Source organism: Moschus berezovskii, chromosome 17, assembly GCF_049115385.1.
Source record: "Moschus berezovskii isolate FMDL1 chromosome 17, NW_MosBer_1.0, whole genome shotgun sequence".
Classification (NCBI taxonomy): Eukaryota; Metazoa; Chordata; class Mammalia; order Artiodactyla; family Moschidae; genus Moschus; species Moschus berezovskii.
Window position 1 is genome coordinate 73809878 of NC_142476.1, and position 22686 is coordinate 73832563.

At 39.8% G+C, this 22686-nt stretch overlaps 1 protein-coding gene across 2 annotated transcripts in view; it reads right to left on the reverse strand.

The window, feature by feature from the left end:
- Positions 1-22686, reverse strand: part of KCTD3 (potassium channel tetramerization domain containing 3) — an 83485-nt gene that overhangs the window by 13245 nt on the left and 47554 nt on the right. For both annotated transcript variants that reach the window (XM_055419913.2, XM_055419912.2), the window contains exons 10-13: positions 14504-14619; positions 4554-4641; positions 4324-4440; positions 2292-2462 (exon numbers count right to left, since the gene is read on the reverse strand). In XM_055419913.2, the coding sequence (XP_055275888.1) occupies positions 2292-2462; positions 4324-4440; positions 4554-4641; positions 14504-14619 (492 nt within the window). The remainder of the gene's footprint in view (positions 1-2291; positions 2463-4323; positions 4441-4553; positions 4642-14503; positions 14620-22686) is intronic.

The following is a 22686-nucleotide window of genomic DNA, read 5'->3' on the forward strand; positions in this document are numbered from 1 at the left end:
GCTGCTAAGTCGCTTCAGTTGTCCGACTCTGTGCAGCCGCATAGACGGCAGCCTACCAGGCTCCTCTGCCCATGGGATTTTCCAAGCAAGAGTACTGGAGTGGGGTGCCGTTGCCTTCTCCGATCAAAATGGTCTAGCAAAGAAACAGTCTATTTTTCTCACAGGATCATATTGTGTCATTTCATTCATTTATTCACAAGAACTATGCTAAGTGCTGAGAACAGGGTGGAGAAGAAAAGTTTCTGCTGCTGTAGAAACCTATATTCTAAAAGAGGGAGAGAGAGAAATAAGAAAGTAACAGTCTGTGAAGAAAACAACTGGATACTGACAGCAAAAGCTGACTGGACAGAGGTCTGGCTAGGTTAGACCTAGTGGCCAAGGAGGCCTCATGAAGAGGAGTTTGAAGTGGGACTTGAATATCAAGGAGAGGCAGCCAAGCAAATATCTAGGAAAACACATTTCAAATGAAAAGAACAAGGTGAAAGGTTCTAAGGCATTTTTAAGAAACAGAAGAGCCAATGAGCTAGGGTGTCATGCGCAGTAAGTGACAAGGGAGGCTGACAGAAGAGACCCGAAAGCTAAGCAGGATCGAGAACAGGAAGCGCCATATTAATTTATTTATTCTACATACAATAGGAAGCCATCAGCAAGTCAGATCTGGCTTGCATTTCTAAAGATATTTCTGCCTGTTGTGTGGAACGTGAACCATAGAGAGCCAAGGCAGAGACAGGGAACAAACGGAGAAGCTCAGCAACCTAGAGGAGAAATGCTGATGTGAGCTACCAGGCTGGCAGCAATGGACACACCGTGAAGTACTCAGACATGTGATGTATGAAAAGCAAAGAAACGGGAGTTACTGATGGATTCCATGTATTGAGGCAGGGAGGTGACAGAAAGGGAGGAATCAAGCCCAATTCCTAGATTTTCAGCTTGGGTATAAATGATCAGTGATACTGTGTAATAAGATGGCTTTTGAGAGAGAAATCCAAAGGACCATTTTATCCACCGGGTTAATTTAGAGATGCTTCTTAAACCTACAACCAAATCCTAAGGACAAGCACTCTGTATACAAGTCTGGAACTCTGTGGATGGTCACAGGTGGAAGGAAAGTCTGGAAGTCACTGGCATATATATAACATTCAAATCACCAGGGAAAGAAAGTACAGACAAAGAAGAATGGAGAATCCAAAAAAGATTTAAGGCAAACCAACACTTAGTAACTGGGCAAAAGAGGAAGAACCAGCCATACAGATTAAGAAAGACTCCTCAGTGAGGCAGATGTTAGATGAGTACTGCTTTATAAAAGATTAAAAAAGAGATTGTTTCGGGAAGGCATCATCACATCCAAAACAGTGAGACATTCAATAAAAGCATGGTCACCATCCATCTACCCTTCTACACATCATCCATCCATATATGGACAAGGTATTTCAGTACCATTTGATGTTTAATTAGTGAAAGATGCATCACCTTTTTATATTAGGTAATCTTCATATAAACAAAGTTATGTCATCCTAATTTTGCTTTAAAATCTGTAACTAATTTTTAAATATCAAATTGGTATCTAAAATTTTAAAAAATCTATGACTATATAGAAAGTCCCTCAATCATGTCTGACTCTTTGTGACCCCATGGACTACACAGTCCATGGAACTCTCCAGTCCAGAATACTGGAATGGGGAACCTTTCCCTTTCTCCAGGGGATCTCCCCAACCCAGGGATCGAACCCAAGTCTCCCACATTGCAGGCAGACTCGCAACTAAGCCACCAGGGAAGCCCTCTATGACTATGAAAAACAATAAACCCACAAATGTTATTTTCTCCACACCTCTTTACACATTTTCTAATTTTTAACATTGGTAGCTGATGTTAGACAATCAACATTCTACTAACTTTAGCATTAAACCTTAAGACAATACAACCAAATTTATATTAAATTCATATAAATTCCTCTAATAAAAAATTCTTCTCAACAGGATTGAGAAATTTTCTGAGGTAAAACATGCCATAAGAACAAACTATTAAAATAGAGAGTAAATAAAAGATACAGTACCTTCTAAATTTATGTATACTACAGTGAGACAAGATCAAAGAAAATCATAATATTTTCACAGTATTAAGAAACAATCACAGTACTTCTTATTAAACTTTTCTACCATTTTTTTTGGTATGCCTATATATAAAACACTGCTTTTGTACTCTTTTAATTTGTAGGAGTCTAGAAAATTATACCCAAGGCAAGGTTTCATATGAGGCAGCCCACCTTACCAATACCAATAAAATCACTTCACCTGATACCAGATGCTTCTCTGACAGCATGATTTTTGTGACGGGACTTCGGTGAACAGTGAACGTCTGAAAAAGCTGAGGGCCTGACCCAACTGTCTCTGGGTGCTGCACAATGACACGCACTGCACCAGAACTCGTACCATAGGCAATCTCGATCCAGTTACCACTGACACCTACACAAAATCAAAAGCGGAAAGGTGAAATAATAGAAGATGATCAACAGTAAGCTGCCCTTGCAAGTGTTCCCTGTGACAGAAGAGGCAGAGCTGGATTCAGCACTTGTACCAGTCCAAATCCAGCTCAGCACAGAAATCTTAAGACTTCTCTGACCGTCTTAAATGCCTTACTTCCTTTATAAATCGCTTCCTAACACTCACTCCACTGTACTACGTGTTAGATTCTATCACAGCAACTGTAACCCCCAGTTCCCTATCCACCTCTACTCTTTATTGATGAGACCGAATCATAATCATTTTAAATCTAAACCACCTTACAGAGTGCCTTTCCTGAGACATAGTAGGTACTCGTTAACTGCTTAAAGAATAAATCTGATATGCTAAGAACACCACTGATACAACACAGTATTCCAAAAGTAACGCTCCATATGGCTTCCAGTTGAGAATGACCATCTGTTTTACTTCTGCTACAAAATTAAACCTTCTCTTTGAGTAATCAAGTACTGTAATTACTTGTACATATACAAGTAATATGTTCTTCAACAGTTTCAAAGCTGTTAACTAGGGAACAAATATACCCATTACACTGCTGACATCACACTTAACCTATGCCGTCTCTTTTAATTATGTACAAGTAGTTCATCATGTTAGGTTCATGTGTGGATTTTTTTCTCAAACAGGTGCCCAGATTTCATCACATATTTAAAGACAGAATGGAGTTCAGGGATTGATAGCCTTTCAAAGCTTCACAGAGAACCTCTTAACTTTAATAGCTGTTGTTTCTGATCAACCCCAAAATATTTGAATCAAGAAAGAAAGGACAGGCTATGGAAAACACTTCTCAAAATTTAAGGCAACTACACCCTCATGTCTTAAAAGAAGATATTGCCACCACAAAAGAAATTTTTTTCTCCCTTTTAAATTGTGGGGGCGGAGGGGAGCATACTTCATCTAGAGCAGGGATCAGCAAACTTTCTGTAAAAGGCTAAATAGCAAACAGTTTAAACTTTGCATACCAAGCTGTCTCTGTGACAACCACTCAACTCTGACACAGCTGCACAAAAGCAGCCAAAGACAATAAATAAAACTATCAATGATAAGAACGTGGTTTGGTGACTTCTGTTCTGGAGCAAATAAATTCTACCATAATTTCAATCCAAATCATCTGTGTACACCAGAATATTTTTCTTTCATAAGAAGATAAGGATTTCTTACAATCAATTCAATAATATGATTCTACACAAGTAATATATTCAACCTATTAATATTACTGGCCACATGTAAATATTTCCTAGAATTCCTTTCATTACAGATAAATTTTCAGTTCCCCATTTATGTTTATCCTTCACTCTAGAATACAAAAATTCTTAATAATTTACAGAACTAGTTTGTTAATTTCACTGCAACGGCCTCTGAAAGAGAAGTTACGGTACTGATGTTTTCTGAAACTTAAACTTGAAGTTTCCCAGAGAAATAAGCTTATTTTCCAATAGAGATTAATAGTCTAAAAGCTTCTGTTGTTGTTAAAAAGATGAAGCTCTTAATTTCAAAATGAAATCAGTGATCATAGGAAGGTAAATGTGCAGGTAAGTTTTAAAAATAATTTTAGTTATTATTATCATAATAATTAACAATACAATTCAGAAGAAGAAAAGTTCTAAACTTTCACCCCAGAGTATGTTTATTGGTCATGTTTGACCTCAATCTAAAACCAAACATCAACTTCAGACTAAAAGAGATGAAATCCTAGCACTGCAGCTTATCAAAACAGAGGACCAGATTAGTATTAGAATAAACCAATGAATAAACACACATAAAACAACATCAATAGCTTATAATAATTTTGCTATGCACTAACTTGTTTTGGGTGTGAGGTAAACACTCAGAGCAGTAATAGCATCATTTGAGGAATCATGATAAAGTTCAGTTACAAGAAGATCATTATCCTTCATCCGCAATGGAAACTTCTGCATATCTAAAAAGTAAAAATAGTATGAAAATAAATAGTAAATATAAAACTTAAGTTAGTAGTTTCTTGTTTTCATTTAAAAAGTCATACTAAACAGCACCATTTGTCTGACCACTTACCTATATAATATATTGATCCATTGTTACATCCCAGCAGAAGGAATGAGCCAGCAGTGTCATAACTAGTTATAGGAACAACGTCTTGAACCTGATGTAGTGAGAATATTGTCACATGCCAGATGTTAATTACAATCTATATTTTCTGCTCAATTTCCTCAAATTTTTTATTCAATAAAGAAGATACTTAATTAGGACTTAGAACATGGACTTTCTTTACACACACACACATCCATGGGGAACTCTGAAGAACAGTCTCCTTTAAAGCTTTTTTTTTTTAAAAAAAAAAAAACTTATTTCCAACAGCAGCACTTTCCTTTCAGAATTTAGTTGGGTTATCTCCATTTCCTGCACATGACCATGAGGTTAGAGCACACATTAGGACTGGAAAACTAAGTCTGACCCAGGCCCCTTTCTCCCTTCTCGCTCTCAAATAAGAGATGAAATGACCTGCCCAGAATTAGAATCAGAAAACAGATCAGCCAACTTCAAGACAGTTCCTGCTCCCTTGATACACTGTCATTTCTTCGAAAAGGCAGCATTCTCTATCTCCTCTCCTCTGTTTCTTAGGAAATGGCCAACCAAGTTCTCAGATGCTTTTGTTTTTTCAAGCTCTAGAATAAAAAAATCAGTTTTCCAACCAAATCAGGCTAGTTACAAATTAATGAATGCTTATGTTTGTGCTAAGAGAAAAACAAAGGGCATGATTCTTACTATACAACAAAATGAAAACCAGAAAGTCTTACTGAGTACTGGCAGTTAAGATCAAACTGAATCGCCCTTATGTTCAGCCAGACCAGGCACGCATGTGAAACTTTACACACTCAACATTCACATTATACACTTTTTATGTACTAGATATTATCCAGGTGAACAGGTACTGGGATGGATAAGGGATGTGAAATACTACTTCTGCTCTGTAGGAGCTTAGAAACTCAAGGGCAAGAAAGAAAAAAAAGACAATTACAATGTGACAGGAACGAAAATAGGATGTGCAACCGTGGAGGAAGAAAGGATTCCTGTTTCAACTCCAGTCCAGGGAGAAGGACAAAGATCAAGGAAAAGCTCAAAAAGGAAGTAACGCTTGAAAACAAAACAACTAGGAGTTAGGTAGAGAAAGGGAAAAGCACATGTCTGAAGAACAGCAAGTACAGCACAGAATCTACCAATTCTAACTAAAAACCAAACTTAAAAACAGCTAAATCTTGGAAATAATGACTCCTATAAGCTGTACATGTTCACAACCCTAATTTCTGTGTGTACCTTCTGGTGTCATGCTTGGTTATAAATCACATTAGCAATATCTCTGCAGAGATTTGATGGCCACCCTCAAACCCCAGGTCAGGTTTCTGTCTCATCAGAGCCAACAGGTTCAGAGGTAGGTAGTCACTGAGAACTCTTCCGTGATGAGTCAAGAGGTCTGAAAAAAGGAGGGGATGCTTCACTGATATATTTTCTTATATCAGTTGTATCTTTTAGTTCGTGCTCCAGAAAGTGCTTCAGTTCTACCCCAGAGTCTTCAGTCAGAGGATAGGGGTAAGGCCATGAGATTCCTCTCTCTCTAGACCATTTTTCAATGAAAGGCTGGCAGCAGCCTGGAGCTTTCCCAGGCACATCCCAGACAGACACTTGACCTCCTATTCTCTGGGAGGGTGGGCTCCAGGATTAGAGCCTTCCTAATCCTGGAGCAGTGATGGATTTCCTCTTCTTAGGCTCTAAAATCACTGCTGATGCTGACTGCAGCCACGAAATTAGAAGACTACTACTTCTTGACAGGAAAGCTATGACAAACCTAGACAGTGTGTTAAAAAGCAAAGACATCACTTTGCTGACAAAAGTTCATACAGTCAAGGCTATGGTCTTTCTAGTAGTCATGTACAGATGTGAGAGCTGGACAATAAAGAAAGCTGAGCACCAAAGAATTGATGCTTCTGAACTCTGGTGCTGGAGAAGACTCCTAAGAGTCCTTTGGAAAGCAGAGATCAAACCAATTGATCTTAAATGAAATCAACCCTGAATACCCTTTGGAAGGACTGATGCTGATGCTCCAATAAGTTTGGCCACCTTATGGGAACAGCTGATTCACTGGAAAGACCCTGATGCTGAGGAAGACTGAGGGCAAGAGGAGAAGAGGACAACAGAAGATGAGATGGTTGGACGGCATCACTGATTCAAGCGACGTGAACCTGGGCAAACTCCAGGAGACAGTAAGGGACAGGGAAGCCTGGTGTGCTACAGTCCCTGGGGTTTCTAAAAATCAGACATGACTTGGCGACTGAACACCACCACCATCTCCTTCCCTGCACCCCGCCCATGTCCTGCTCTTCTCCTCATGAACACCTCTCAGCACAAGAAGAGAGGAAGCAGAGGACATGGGAAGTTAGGTTACAGAGGAGGTGGTACCAAGATCTCCTCTCCCAGCGTAAGCAAGGAGACAGTCATTTTGCAGTCTTCTCTTCTTTACCCCAACAACTTCATGTCAAGAACCTGAGAAACCACACTGATCAGTACATGTGGTTCCATCACGGCGATCACAAACCTAAGGTGAAAGTGAGTTTTCTCTCCTAAGTTAGTTCAGTGATTATCATTAATGTCTATGTAAAACTTTAAATGATTTACATTTTGAAAATAATCAGTCTATCTTCCCAAGCAATACAATGCTCCTTAAGTCTTGTAACCACAATCTCTACCTGGATAATCATTTTTTTAACAAAATATTTTAACTCTCATCCACTACTTTTTAAATACTTATTTAGATTTACCAACATATGCCTTTGCTAGTAATGTTTGCAGTATTCCACTCCTTCCTTTTCTAAGTAAAATAACCTTATCAAAGGGCATTTCTTCAGCAGACCTTCCACTGAGGGTTATAAGTGACAAACTCTTTCTGTATTATATGAAAACATCTCTCATTCGTGTTTGAATGACAGTTTTGCTGAATGTAAAGTCCTAGGCTGAAACTTATTTCCTCAACTAACTCAAGAACAGTCAACTGTCTTCTGGCTTCTACTGCTGCTCATGAAGTGTCTGTTTTACATATAACTAGAGTGAACTCCGGGAGTTGGTGATGGACAGGGAGGCCTGGCGTGTTGCGATTCATGGGGTCACAAAGAGTCGGACACGACTGAGCGACTGAACTGAGAGTGTATCTGGGAGCTTCCCTGATGGTTCAGACGGTAAAGAATCGCCTATAAGGCAGGAGACACAGGTTCAATCCCTGGATTGGGAAGATCCCCTGAAGGAGGAAATGACAACCAACTATACTATTCTTGCCTGGAGAATTCCATGGACAGAGGAGCCTAGCAGGTTACAGTCCAAGGGGCTGCAAAGAGTCAGACACAACTGAGAGATTCATTCTCTCTCCCTCTCCCTCACACACACAATGTACCTGTCAGTAATCTATGGACACCTTTTGATATTTTTATCTTCTATTACATCACAATGTGTATATTGATTCTCAATGTGTGAATTTGATTTTATTCAGCCTTGATGTATTTCTTTAATCAACATAATCAAGTCTTTAATTCTCCAAAATTATTAGCAATTATCCCCCCATCTCCACTATTCCCTTCTGAAAGTGATTGTCTCATTTCTTCTTTTCATATTTTCTACTCACTTCCTGCTTCACTGTGAATGACTCTCTCGGATGCGTCCAGCAATCCACTGTCTTTTTATTTGTCCTTCTGTTTAACACATTAAGTCAGCAGTCCCCAACCATTCTGGCATCAGGGACCAGTTCTGCGGAAGACAATTCTTCCACAGACTGGGGCTTGCGGGAGGGATGGAGAGAGATGGCTTTGGAATGATTCAAGCAATTGTGTACGTTACTCCTAATCCAAAGGCACCACTGATCTGACAGGAGGTATGGGTCTGCAGCCCCGACGCTGGGGACCCCTGCACTAAGAGTTTTGTTTTGAATTTTCAATGGCTTTCAATTCCTCCTGTTTTATTTTGCTTCTTTTCTGACTGTTCCTATTCACTATAGTCTAGTCCTTCGTCTTTCTCATTAAATAACTTTAGAAATATATTCAGCAGTAGCTAATTGTTCAATTATTTTCAGCTCTAAGGTGCACTTGTACTCCAACTGCCTATATTTGATGACTTTCCCTCATGTGTACTTTACAAATTTGGGGAGGTTATGGGCTCACTTTCAGTAGAAAATATTTCTTTCGGGAAGCCCTGTGTGCTATATCTTGTTTGGTTTCATGTCCACCCCTAGAAATGTAAATGACCCTAGACCAGTTCTATAAATTTCTCAAATTGGAATTCCCAAAGCACAAAGACTTATCTTTGTGCTTTCAATTTATGTATTTCTACTCCTAATATGATCGTGGCCTCAATTTCTCACTGATGGTTTTCTCCTGCACTATCTTTCCCAATCCAAGACATGGAACAGACATCAAGATTTCCTATTCCAAAATTATTAAGCAAAATTTTCCCAGTCTTCTTCTCAGGGACTGAGGCAGATTATTAAAGCTTCAGCTTTTTGCAGGAGGCTGGATTTACACTCTCCCCTGAAGCCATGCCTCCTGCTCCTGGTGGAATCCCAGAATCCAGAGCCTTGACTCTGATATGTGGCATGCAAGTATGCATAAAGAAACAAACAGCAATACAATTGAATACCTGATATTAATACAATATATACTATTTTAGTATTTTTACCCAATATTTCTATATGTCAGTATTGGGGCGGGTGGGGGGCTAAATTCAGGAGACGCAGGTCAATCCCTGAGTTGGGAAGATCCCGTGGAGGAGGAAACAGCAACCCACTCCAGGCTTACTGCCTGGAAAATCCCAAGGACAGAGGAGCCTGATGGACTATAGTACACAGAGTCACAAAGAGCCTGAGAGCCTGACATGACTGAACACACACACATGCACTGAAAATCCTAAGCAAGCAAATAAGACATATTCAGGGTAGTGGTCAGTACACAACAGACATCCAGGAGTCAAGTCTCCTCACCAGTGACTGAGCTAATTCAGCTGTGTTGTTGTAAATCCCAAGTCAGAAATACAACCTACTTGGGATAGTATTCAGGACACAATAGGCATGCAAATGCCAGTCCTCTCTCCAGTGAATTCTGGCAATAAGATGCAAATTCCCACCTTATTCCTAACTTGCAGGGCTCACAAACGTGTTACAAATACAAAAAACAAGACAGCCAGCCCACCAAACTGTACTGGTGACATCAGTGCTGAAAGTGCATCAGACCACAACAGAAGAGAAGCGAAATCAAACAAGCCTCTCGAATTCTAGTCCAGCACTGCCCTCAGACCACAGAAATTCACTTTCTTTCGCCATTAAGCCAAAATTTCCTCAAGTTTGCCCTCTACTGTTTAGTTAGGTTATGACTCAGATGACTTACAGGTGACTTTGGCTGACAATTCTAGTCTTTCAGAATGAACAGTTTTCTGATCCTTTAGGAATCAGGATACACGATAACTCTCCAGGACTGACTTCCAAAACTGTCTTTCAATATGAGAATGAAACGCAGTATGTTTCCAATATGCATCTACATTTAAACTTGAACGACTGGGGAAATAAGTCCTAAAACTGCTATTCTGCCATGTAACTCAGCCTAGGCTACCTATTTGAAACACTCCTTATTACTAACCTTAAATCTAAAGAGGAATTAAAGAGAAAACTGAAATGTTTCTTTTAAAAAATAATTTCCCTTTTTCTTACTCAAATCAGATACAATGCGCATATAACATTTTCATTAACATTTTAGTGAAGCTGTCCTAGCACACACGTTTGTATGTGTTTTGTGTGTTTACTGACTCAGTTGTGCCCAACCCTGCGACCCCAAGGACTGTAGCCCTCCAGTCTCCTCTGTCCATGGAATTCTCCAGGCAAGAATACTTGAGTGGGTTATCCTTTCCTTCTCCAGGGGGTCTTCCTGACCCAGGGATCTCAAGTCTCTTATGTCTCCTGCACTGGCAGGAAAATTCTTTACCATCTGAGCCACCAGGGAAGAGCTACAGTAAGAAACTGCTACACCTAAGTACCACCATGGCTTTTAGGCTTAAAAACTCTTGCTCTCAGGCTTGTTCATCTGACTCAAATATTTCAAATCAATCTTGATTATACAACTGGAGTCAGGAACTACACCAGTTGTCCTGTGTACTTCTGTGTTACTTCTGGGCAGAACTGTGGCTACAGGCCAGATCAGAATCTGCTCATCCGTGCCACAGCAGTCAGAGGAGTCAGCCCCAGGTCAGAACTGTCTGTTGAGATTTTCAGATCAGGCACTGAGATTTTATGACATACTAGCTCAGTCCTGCACACCAAAATAAAAATAAATCATCTATCTAGGTTATAAGTTACAAGGCTTGTTTGCTGCATGAATGTTCAGCTTACCCCAGGTCTTCCTGAAATGTGATGACAAACCTACTTTGTCAGCTATGGTTTTCAACTCATGCATGTACCAAACAGGAAGCAACAGGTTATACCCGTGGGACCAAAAGCTTAAGAAGTATCCACTTTGAGGACACCAGTATAGTTTCGGGGATCTCAAAAATATGAAAGTTTTTATATGCAGTTGTGACATTAGAAAAAAACAAAAAAGGTGATAAAGACACATGCTCCTTTAGGAACTGAAATGCACTCACGAGTTTTATGGCACAGATGTCACCACTTCTCTGAGTCACTGAAAGCTCAGACTTGACATACTAGCCAAGTAACCTACCTGAGAGCAGACCTTCCATAAATCATTAAAATTCACATTCCTCTTTACAGGAACAGCACCAGCTGAAGAATCCCTCCTCCTCAATTTTAGATCAACCTAGATCAGTCCTTTCCCACACTCCCTGGCCCATCACTTTTATGGTGACACATTTATGATGCCTTTTCTATGCCTATATGGAAGGTCCTGTATGAATTAGCTCAGTCACTAATAAGGAGACTTGACACCTGGATGTCTGTTGTGTACTGACCACTAACTGCCCTGAGTATGTCATATTTGCTTGCTTAGGATTTTCAGTGCATGTGTGTGTGCTCAGTCATATCACGCTTTGTGACTCTCTGGATTGTAGCCCACCAGGCTCCTTTGTACTTGGGATTTTCCAGGCAAGAAGCCTGGAATGGGTTGCCATTTCCTCCTCCAGGGGACCTTCCCAGCTCAGGGATTGAACCTGCGTCTCCTGCATTGCAGGCAGATTCTTTATTTGCTGAGCCATCCGGATTTACAGTAACGATGTTAAATCGGCTGACACTAGCCCCACCTAATCTTAGCTAGTATCTTTTTTCTACAACCATGACTTCCACGTCTTCATCGATAATAAAATTTAATTTTCCCTGATCGTAATCTCTTTCATTGGAAGTCATTCGTTCTCTCACCACTTCCCCGCCATCTTTTGTTGCTATTCAGTGGCTAAATAGTGTCTGACTCTTTGCGACCCCATGAACAGCAGCACACACCAGGATTCCCTGTCCTTCACTATCTCCCAGAGTTTGCTCAAACTCTTGTCCATTGAGTCGGTGATGTTATCTAACCATCCCATCCTCTGTCGTCCCCTTCTTCTCCTGCCCTCAATCTTCCCCAGCATCAGGGTCTTTTCTGATGAGCTGGCTTTTCTCATCAGGTGGCCAAAGTATTGGCACTTGTTAGGCCCTGCCATAAGATCTCAGGGACATCCCTGCACGAGATCAACCCAAGCATGACATTCAATTACCTTCTCTCTGCCCCAACTGCAGCTTCCAGATCAACCTATCACCTTTGCTGAGGAGCTGGGCATCTGATCAGTTGGCTTTTCGTCGCATTCTCTATCACCATCCTGGTACCTACATGACCACCCTGATGACCCTCACAGTTCTCTGACCCCTATTTCAACTACTTTCACCTTTAAGTCAGTCCAACATATGATATGATTTAAATGACTACATCACCAAGAACTGCTCCAACTCCAAATTCTTAATTTCAGCCTTTGACAACAACTTCCTATCTTCACAATTTCCACTCCTTTTAAGTCATCAATCTGCTCTACCTTCCCTCTAGTCCCTAGAATCCTTGCACCCTCCTTTGCTTACCTGATACTCCAAGTTTACAACTTCAACTGCTTTGCCATTTTATGTTTTCTCTTCCCTTTGTGTGTCATACCCATTTAATTACATCTTCAATCCAGAATCAAGCCAACACTGTTTTCTCTTGCTCTTGTTCCCTCCTGGTACTGAGGGTTAAGGAAGAAACTCGTATAACTGTACCAACCAGATCCCTTATAAAGATTTACAATCTCTGTAATCTCTGAAACATATCTCCATGTCTTTCTCCTCCACAGAACTCTTTCCTGACTCTTCTGTCACAGAGAAAGAAGCCTCTCTTCTCTATCGGGTCTACTATTTCCTAGACACTATATACATATAGTCCTGACTTCTATGGGATTAGCAACATCTCCATTCTTTCAATCTTTAAATGCTTGCTCTGTCAACTCCCTTCTCTGACTAACAAGCATGCTCAAGTTTCTAAAATCCTAGAGAAAAAATAAAGCACTGAATATCTTTTCCTCCATCTAGCCTTGATCCTTAAACTATCACTTCATTTCAGTGCTCTACCTCACCATCAAACTTTTGAAAGACATTCTGAATTTGCTGTTTCTAATCTCTCATCTTTTAATTTCTCAGTTCCTGCGATCTGTCTCCCCACCAAAACCTAACTTTGCAAATGATATTCTACCACCAAAACCAATGCCATTTCTAAATCGCACCGTATGTGTCTCTTTAGCTCTTCATTTCCTATCCTGTTTCCTTAAAAAGCTAATGTTCCCCAGGAATTTAGTTCTGGCTTTTCTTTACAGATATCCTTTCAATGGAAAATCTTATCAATTCTTATCTTTCAATTACCACAGAAGTGTTGCGGTTTCCAAATGCTTTTTCCTAGCCCCTTCTTCTTTCCTAAATTCCAAAGGGGTACTCCCAACTGCTTCCTGAGCTCCTATATCCGGATACCCACAGGAATCTCAAAAGAAACATATTTAATCATTCTAATATTCCTCACACTATGCACGAGCATATATGCTTCTCTCACTCCATGCCCTCTCAATTTAAAATATTACCAGCCATCCAACTGTCAAAATTAGAAAGCCATCTCTCTTCTTTAATTTTCTACATCTAATCAGATACCAATCCTTATCGTTTCAGGATGGCTTACGAAATGTTTCTCAAATAGTCTCATCCTTACCATCTACTCACTCTGGTTGAATCTCTGCCTCTTTTGCTGGATACCTTCCCTGATCTCCAGTCCACTTTTCGTATTAGCTATTACTGTTATCTTTCTAAACCACGGATCTGATCAAATCACTCTCTGCTTAAAGTTCTTTAATTTTTCTCCTCTCCTTCAGAATCAGGTATTAACCTTTCTTTAGTCTTATATCCTTCTTGTTCCTCGCAAGTACCTGAGACCATTTAGTTAGCTACCCTCTATTTTCCTACAGAACTGTGCTTTCACTCAGGAGATGAAGTTTGCCTGCTGCTGCTAAGTCACTTCAGTTGTGTCCAACTCTGTGAGACCCCCATAGACAGCAACCCACTAGGCTCCTCTGTCCCTGGGATTCTCCAGGCAAGAATACTGGAGTGGGTTGCCATTTCCTTCTCCAATGCGTGAGAGTGAAAAGAGAAAGTGAAGTCGCTCAGTCATGCCCGACTCTTAGCGACCTCATGGACTGCAGCCTACCAGGCTCCTCTGTCTATTCCCAAGGCATAAAACTTAAAACATTTCAAGGCAATAAAGAAATGTCAAATCACAGTATAAAAACCCACTCATTTTCCAAAGTGACTTAAGATTCTTGAAAATATAGTCAGACTTGTATCCAGAAGCTAATTTACCACTAAATATATTCAATTTTCTATATAATCAAAACAGAAACAATACAAATTCCACAAGAACAAAGCACATGCACAATCAGCACAAGTTTCAGAAATAATCTCATTTCTGTGATACGTATTAGTTAAAACTAACCTGCCAGTGCTGGGTGACAGCATTCCACACTCCCACTTTCCCCGTATGACTCGTGGCCACCAACTGGTTACCAATAAAGAAGAGAGCATCAACAGGAACACCAAGGCTGAATACTCCTTAAATGATAATAAAGAAAAAAAAAAGGTTAATCAATCACCATCTTTCAATTAATCAAAACTCAGCCTAAAAACATTTTAAAGGTATCTCATTTCTACAAATTATGTGCCAGACATTTTGGGAACCAGAAATAAGAAACTTTAAGCTCTTAAACAGCAAGTAAAAGTTTGCCCCAAGTAAGCTTACTCTGATTGAATAGCTTGTTATATGAAGTTGTGGCTCCCAAACCTAGCTGCTGTTGTCCAGTGGCTCAGTCGTGTCCAACTCTACAACCCCATGGACTGAACCACACCAGGATTCCCTGTCCTTCACCGTCTCCCAGAGCTTGCAAAAACTCATGTCCATTGAGTCAGTGATGCCATCCACCCATCTCATCGTCTGTCACCCCCTTCTCCTCCTTCAATCTTTCCCAGCATCAGTGGCCAAAGTATTGAAGCTTCAATATCAGTCCTTCCAGTGAATATTCAGGGTTGATTTCCCTTAGTATTGACTGGTTGGATCTCCTCACAGTCCAAGAGACTCTCAAGAGTCTTCTCCAGCACCACAGTTCAAAGCCATCAGTTCTTCAGTGCTCAACCTTTTTTACTGTCCAGCTCTCACATCCGTACATGACTTATTGGAAAAACCATAGCTGACCATCAAAACAACTGGGTAGATTTAAAGTGAACATAATAAAATAGCAAGGATCCTGGGATTCAAGCTAGCCCACTAAATGAGAAAACCAAGCTTTAGCTGCAGCCTGCTCATAGACCTGATATTTGAGAATCACTGATCTGAAGACATGAGTTTGAGTGAACTCCGTGAGTTGGTGATAGACAGGGATGCCTGGCGTGCTATGATTCATGGGGTCGCAAAGAGTCGGACATGACTGAGCTGAACTGAACTGATCTGAAGACACAGACTTGGCAACCCAACGATCCACAATGTATCTAGAAATCTGAAAATAAGCAAACAAGAAAAACAAAACAGCAAGTAATTGAACTGTGTTCAAAGTAAACATTCAGGCCTTTATCAGAGTTTATTTTAAACCTCTCATCTGCCAACATGGCAGATTTCAATTTAATTCACTCCAAAGACACTATACTAGGCCATGGAATTAAAACACATGAAATGATGGATAAACAACAAGGATTTACTGTATAGCACAAGGAACTATATTCAATATCTTGGCAGTAACCTGTAATGGAAAAGAATCAAAAACAAAAAAATAGAAAGAGAGGACTACCCCGATAGTCCAGTGGTTAAGAATCCACTTGCCAATGCAGGGGATATGGACTGGATCACTGGTCCGGGAGGATTCCACATGCTGTGGAGCAACTAAACCTATGCACCACAACTACTGAGCCCAACCACCCTAGAGCCCATGCTCTGCAACAAGAGAAAGCACCAAAAATGAGAAGCCCACACATCACAAGAAAAAGTAGCCCCTGCTCGCTGTAAACAGTGAAAGCCCGCATGCAGCGACAAAGACCCAGCACAGCCAAAAATAATTTTTTTTAAATAATATATACATATTATCTATCTCCAAATTACTTTGCTGTACAAATGAAGCTAACACAATACTGTAAATCAACTATACTTCAATAAAAAGCAAATAAATATGAGAAAATAATATCTTACTAGGTACTTGTGATTTAAGAGAAAAAAAAACCCAATTAAAACATAATGCAACAAAAGGATGCACACAGTAATAACCAGAAGAATAAAAGAGAGTTCCTAGGAAAAGAGTTGTCAGAATATTTTTTGAAAAGAAGCCCTCTGAGTTGGGTTTTTAAAAAGGTGAAAACGAGTTCCTCAAACTGGGGGATTTGGAATCGGTAAGCCCAGGGAATCTGAGAAAGGGGAAGAGGAGATACCGGTGAAGAAGGACCTTGGAAGGAGAGCTCACGTTAACAGCAAAGGAGCCACAACTGCCCCGGCTAACCTTGGTCTCCTGTGTGTGGCACTGCACAGCCGTCTCTCTTTAGCTGAGCACTACACCTGCAGTCAGGAAGATTATGTATCAGAATCCTGGCTCTGAAAGTACCTTTGCGACTTTTCAGGTTACTTATCTGATTGATAAAACAGGGTCTATGCGCAAGGTCTCAAGACTTACTTTCACCTTAAAAATGCTATAATCCAATTTTGACATTTAAATAGTATTATCTTAATTATTTGAAAACCATTTTGTGAAAAGTATCTTTTTATCTAACCATAAGTCTCATTATAGAATAAGTCTAAATAAGTCTCATTATAGAATACTGTTTTATGTGGATCTTTAGCTGCTTCAGGTATCAGATTTTTTTTTATTTTTAAAAAGGTAACTAATATGTGACAACAAGAATAATTTTCTCAGCATCTAGCTGAGAAAAACAAGGATTCACAAGGCTTTGAAGAACTCATGGGAAGAAACAAAACAATTAAATGTAACTGTAATGTGTTAAAAGCATAAGCCAGAAAAGGTAACTGATTTCTTCTGAATTTTATATCAATGAGGGGTATTTCTCTTTCTGTTCAGAACTGTACTACATATGAGACCAGGCCAGTGGCAATAAACAACACCTTGAAAATTCTCAACAAATCTTGAAAAAGCCAGGCATCTTGCAAGGAATAAAAATGATATAAACTTGACAAAAATGAAAAACAAATCCGTAAAGTATGGCCAGGAATGTCTTATATATACACATCTTAACTTTTATGTACTTATAAATACATATTTATACACATGAATAGATCACCTCAGCACAACCTGTCAACCAGAAAAACCAGAGCAAAATAAAACAAAGCCTGCACACAAAAGCTAATAAGCTCTTTAATGAAAACTGGTTGAGAAATAAACTTGCCACTTGAAAGCACAGTGTAATCATTTCACATGCAATTTCAGGGATTCTCATGTATTAGTATTTTAATTTTGATGCTAGACAATTTTCCAGAACATGTTAAGATAACTATATTCAGTAATATAGGCTATGTGAAAGGTAGAAATAAAAACAGGAAAACTAACAAACACTGATTACGTGAGAGAAGAGTGAGACTCTGGGAAATCAAGGAAGACATTCTGAACGATCTCAAGAAATTTAAAGTGTCACCCCTGACCCTTTTAGACTCAACAATCCTGACCGCTATCCACAAAGAAAACAGTGTAAATAATGACAAGTTCCTGTCTTAAGGGGGCCTCCTGGTAAAACACTGCTTATAGCAGCAATCCAGCAGTACAGTCTGATACAAGTTATAATGAAGGAATTCAGCCTCTAAGGGAGCTCTATCATGGATACACCAGCTCTCAAGTTTTCTTTCGATGGTTTTGTCAAGTTCTGAAGAATATTTGTAACAACAAATGATCTCTTTTACAGGGTGTGAACAAATTACTATCTATTATCTCAGTAAGTAGCTAGCAAGTCAGCCTTTGGGGGAAAAAGAAAGCAAGGCATAAAATCTTCACTTATTGGCCTATTACAAGTGGCAACTTGTAAAAACAAACAAAAATCACAATTGATCTCCTTTCTATATAATTACAAATATATTATAACGTCAAAACATTTTAAGTTTTTTCCCTGAAGTTTTAGGGTGGACTTTCACTATCAGTCATGATGGGTAACATGACATCAGACTATTTCTCACTACAAATAACACTAACAAAAGACTGGCCAAAATACATGAGACAACTGTTTTTAGACATTGGACAACAGGCAGCAGGAGACTTGAAAGCCAGTAAATACACAACATAAGCCCCATGATCAAACTGGTTTTCTGTATAAGCCTTCCTGACAACAGGGAGGTGAAACTCAAGGGAAAAACAAATGATGGTTTTTCTCAACTGAGAAAGCTGAGATCAGAGGCCAGAGCTATTGAGGAAGCTAGAATTTATGAATAAAATATAAGAAAGAAGGGAAATGCACCAGGGTGGGTGTGGGGATGGCACAGAATTTCAGAGGGGTTTCCCTAGTTTCCCTATGCCTTGGCTGAGGCCAGACTGCACCTGGGCTGGCCTGAGAATCCACAAGGAATAAAAAAGAGGGGCTGCAGCAGGCCTGGGAGCTGAATGGAGGTAGCAGAGGTCACTTGCGGGTGAATTCAATAGTTACAGCTCAGTAAGTGTGAAGACTCTTTCACTCTCCAGGCATTCTGTTAAGATTCCAAAATGACAATACTTAACACACCCTGAGTAGGAGCCATGCCCTAAAATAAAATATAAAGCTCAGAAAGGCTACCTGTCCTTAACAAAGCAAACAAACAATAAGCCTAGCAGAATAAACATCCTCTGGTAATTTTAACTGCCTGATGGAACAAAACTCACATCTTGAAAGAAGACAGCAGTATTAACACACACTCTCTACATAATGGTTCATGCAATGCCCAACATACGTCACAAGTTCCTAGACATGTGAAAAAGCAGGAAAATGTAACTCAGAATAAATCAGATGATTCAGATAACAGATTTAGCAGACAAAAACTAGTAAAACAGCTATAATGAATATGTTGAGTTTAATTAAAAAACAGGACATAGTGAGTGAACAGACTAGAAAAATCTCAGCAGAGAAACAAACTAAAATAAAAATTTTAAAAGGTAATCTTAGAGCTGAAAAGGCCAAAATTTCGAAAAAAAAAAAAAAAAACTTATCATGCGGGCTCCACTACAGACTAAATGAATACCACAGCAAAATGGCAAAAGACAGTAAGATACTGATCTAAACTGAAGAATGGGGAGAAAAGAAACTGGAAAAAAACTAGTGCTCCAATGGCCTCTAAGCAAACATAAAGCGGCCTAACATGAAACCAAATCTCAAAAAGAGGAAGAGAGAAGAAGGAATGAGGGAGGGATAACAGGGAAAGAGAAATGGATAACGGGAAGTGGGGGAGGAAGACAGAAGACTCCTCCCTTAATGGTGTCAACCAAAAATGTCTCCAGACATTCCCACAGGCCCCTGAGGGAAATTATACCTGGTTCAGTTCAGTCAGTTCAGTCGCTCAGTCGGGTCCGACTCTTTGCGACCCCATGAATCACAGCACACCAGACCTCCCTGTCCATCACCAACTCCCGGAGTTCACTCAAACTCATATCCATCAAGTCAGTGATGCCATCCAGCCATCTCTGTCATCCCCTTCTTCTCCTGCCCCCAACCTTTCCCAGCATCAGAGTCTGTTCCAGTGAGTCAAACTCGTCGCATGAGGTGGCCAAAGTATTGGAGTTTCAGCTTTAGCATCAGTCCTTCCAATGAACACCCAGGACTGATCTCCTCTAGAATGGACTGGTTGGATCTGCTTGCAGTCCAAGGGACTCTCAAGAGTCTTCTCCAACACCACAGTTTAAAAGCATCAATTCTTCACCGATCAGCTTTCTTCACCGTTCAACTCTCATATCCATACATGACCACGGGAAAAACCATTGCCTTGACTAGACGGACCTTGGTTGGCAAAGTAATGTCTCTGCTTTTTAATATACTATCTAGGTTGGTCATAACTTTCCTTCCAAGGAGTAAGCGTCTTTTAATTTCATGGCTGCAATCAGCATCTGCAGTGATTTTGGAGCCCAAAAAAAGTCTGACGCTGTTTCCATTGTTTTCCCATCTATTTCCCATGAAGTGATGGGACCAGATGCCATGATCTTTGTTTTCTGAATGTTGAGCTTCAAGCCAACCTTTTCACTCTCCTCTTTCACTTTCATCAAGAGGCTTTTGAGTTCCTCTTCACTTTCTGCCATAAGGGTGGTGTCATCTGAGTATCTGAGGTTATTGATATTTCTCCCAGCAATCTTCATTCCAGCTTGTGCTTCTTCCAGCCCAGCGTTCCTCATGATGTACTCTGCATAGAAGTTAAATAAGCAGGGTGACAAGATACAACCTTGATGTACTCCTTTTCCTATTTGAAACCAGTCTGTTGTTCCATGTACAGTTCTGACTGTTGCTTCCTGACCTGCATACAGGTTCAAGAGGCAGGTCAGGTGGTCTGGTACCATCTCTTTCAGAACTTTCCAGTTTATTGTGATCCACACAGTCAAAGGCCTTGGCATAATCAATGAAGCAGAAAGAGATGTTTTTCTGGAACTCTTGCTTTCTCCATGATCCAGCGGATGTTGGCAATTTGATCTCTGGTGCTTCTGCCTTTTCTAAAACCTGCTTGAACATCTGGGAGTTCACGGTTCACATATTGCTGAAGCCTGGCTTGGAGAATTTTGAGCATCACTTTACTAGTGTGTGAGATGAGTGCAATTGTGTGGTAGTTTGAGCATTCTTTGGCATTGCCTTTCTTTGGGATTGGAATGAAGACTGACCTTTTCCAGTCCTGTGGCCATTGCTGAGTTTTCCAAATTTGCTGGCATATTGAGTGCAGCACTTTCACAGCATCATCTTTCAAGATTTGAAATAGCTCAATGGAATTCCATCACCTCCACTAGCTTTGTTCGTAGTGATGCTTTCTAAGGCCCACTTGACTTCACATTCCAAGATGTCTGGCTCTGGGTCAGTGATCATATCGTGATTATCTTGGTCGTGAAGATCTTTTTTGTACAGTTCTTCTGTGTATTCTTACCACTTTTTCTTAATATCTTCTGCTTCCGTTAGGTCCATACCATTTCTGTCCTTTATTGAGCCCATCTTTGCATGAAATGTTCCCTTGGAATCTCTTTTCTTGAAGAGATTTCTTGTTTTTCCTATTCTGTTGTTTTCCTCTATTTCTTTGCATTGATCGCTGAAGAAGGCTTTCTTATCTCTCCTTGCTATTCTTTGGAACTCTGCATTCAGATGCTTATATCTTTCCTTTTCTCCTTTGCTTTTCACGTCTCTTCTTTTCACAGCTATTTGTAAGGCCTCCTCAGACAGCCATTTTGCTTTTTTGCATTTCTTTTCCATGGGGATGGTCTTGGTCCCTGTCTCCTGTACAATGTCACGAACCTCCGTCCAGAGTTCATCAGGCACTCTATCTATCAGATCTAATCCCTTAAGTCTATCTATCCCTGGTTGCAAACCACTATCCAATCTACATACAGATTAGATTAGATCTACATAATCTAATCTATTACAAATCAGTAAGAGGATGACAATCTCATAAAAAGAGGGTAATGATTTTTATAAGACAGGTCTCAAAAAAAAATAGTATAAATGGTCAATAAGGACATGAAAAGATGTTTAGTACCATTAGTCATTAGGGAAATGCAATTAAACCCAACATTAAAATCACTGTATATCCACTAGAATGGCTCAAATTAAGACAATAAAAAAGTGTTGGAAAGGGTGTGGAGCAACCAGAACTCTCATATACAGCTAGCGCAAATATGATTTAACCATGTACAAGACAGTTGTACATTTTCTCATAACATTAAGCATACACTTTTCATACATCCCAGAAATTCCACGCCTAGATATTTAATTTTAAAAATGTTCATGAAAAGAGTTCTACTTAAATGTTTACGGTAGCTTTATTCTTAGCATCCCCAAATTGAAAGTAAACCAAATGTCTACCAACAGATGAACAGATAAACAAATTCTGGCATATTAATTCAATGGAATACTACTCAGCAAATAAAAATACTACTAACCACTAAAACACTCAACAACACGGATGAATCTCAAAAGCACTATGCTGAATGAAAGAAGCCAGACACAAAAGAGGACATACTACATAATTTCACTCATGAAATTACAGACGAAATCTAATTCATGCTGACAAAAAGCCTATACGGCTGTGTAAATAATGGGGTTTCTGCTGAACATCTTCTTTCCTTTCAAGAACCTGGAATCTTGGTACAGGCGAAGCAGAGGGTACTTCAGTGACTAGCCTCTAGTAATAAACTTGGGTACCAAGTCTCTAATGAGCTTCCCTGAGACATCTCACAAGTTAGTCACAATTCACTGCTAGGGGAATTTTTAAGCAAATACCATTGGAAGGGAACTCCTGAAATCTTGTACCTGGTTTCCACTGACTTCTCCCTCTATTTGCCATGATGTGATGAGACCAGATGCCATCATGGGTTGTTTCTCTTGTCAATTTTGCTTTGCATGCTTTCACTATAAGACACTATAGCTCCAAGTATCTATGTGCTGAGTCCTCTGGGTCCTTCTAGCAAATCACTGAACCTGGGAATATCTTGA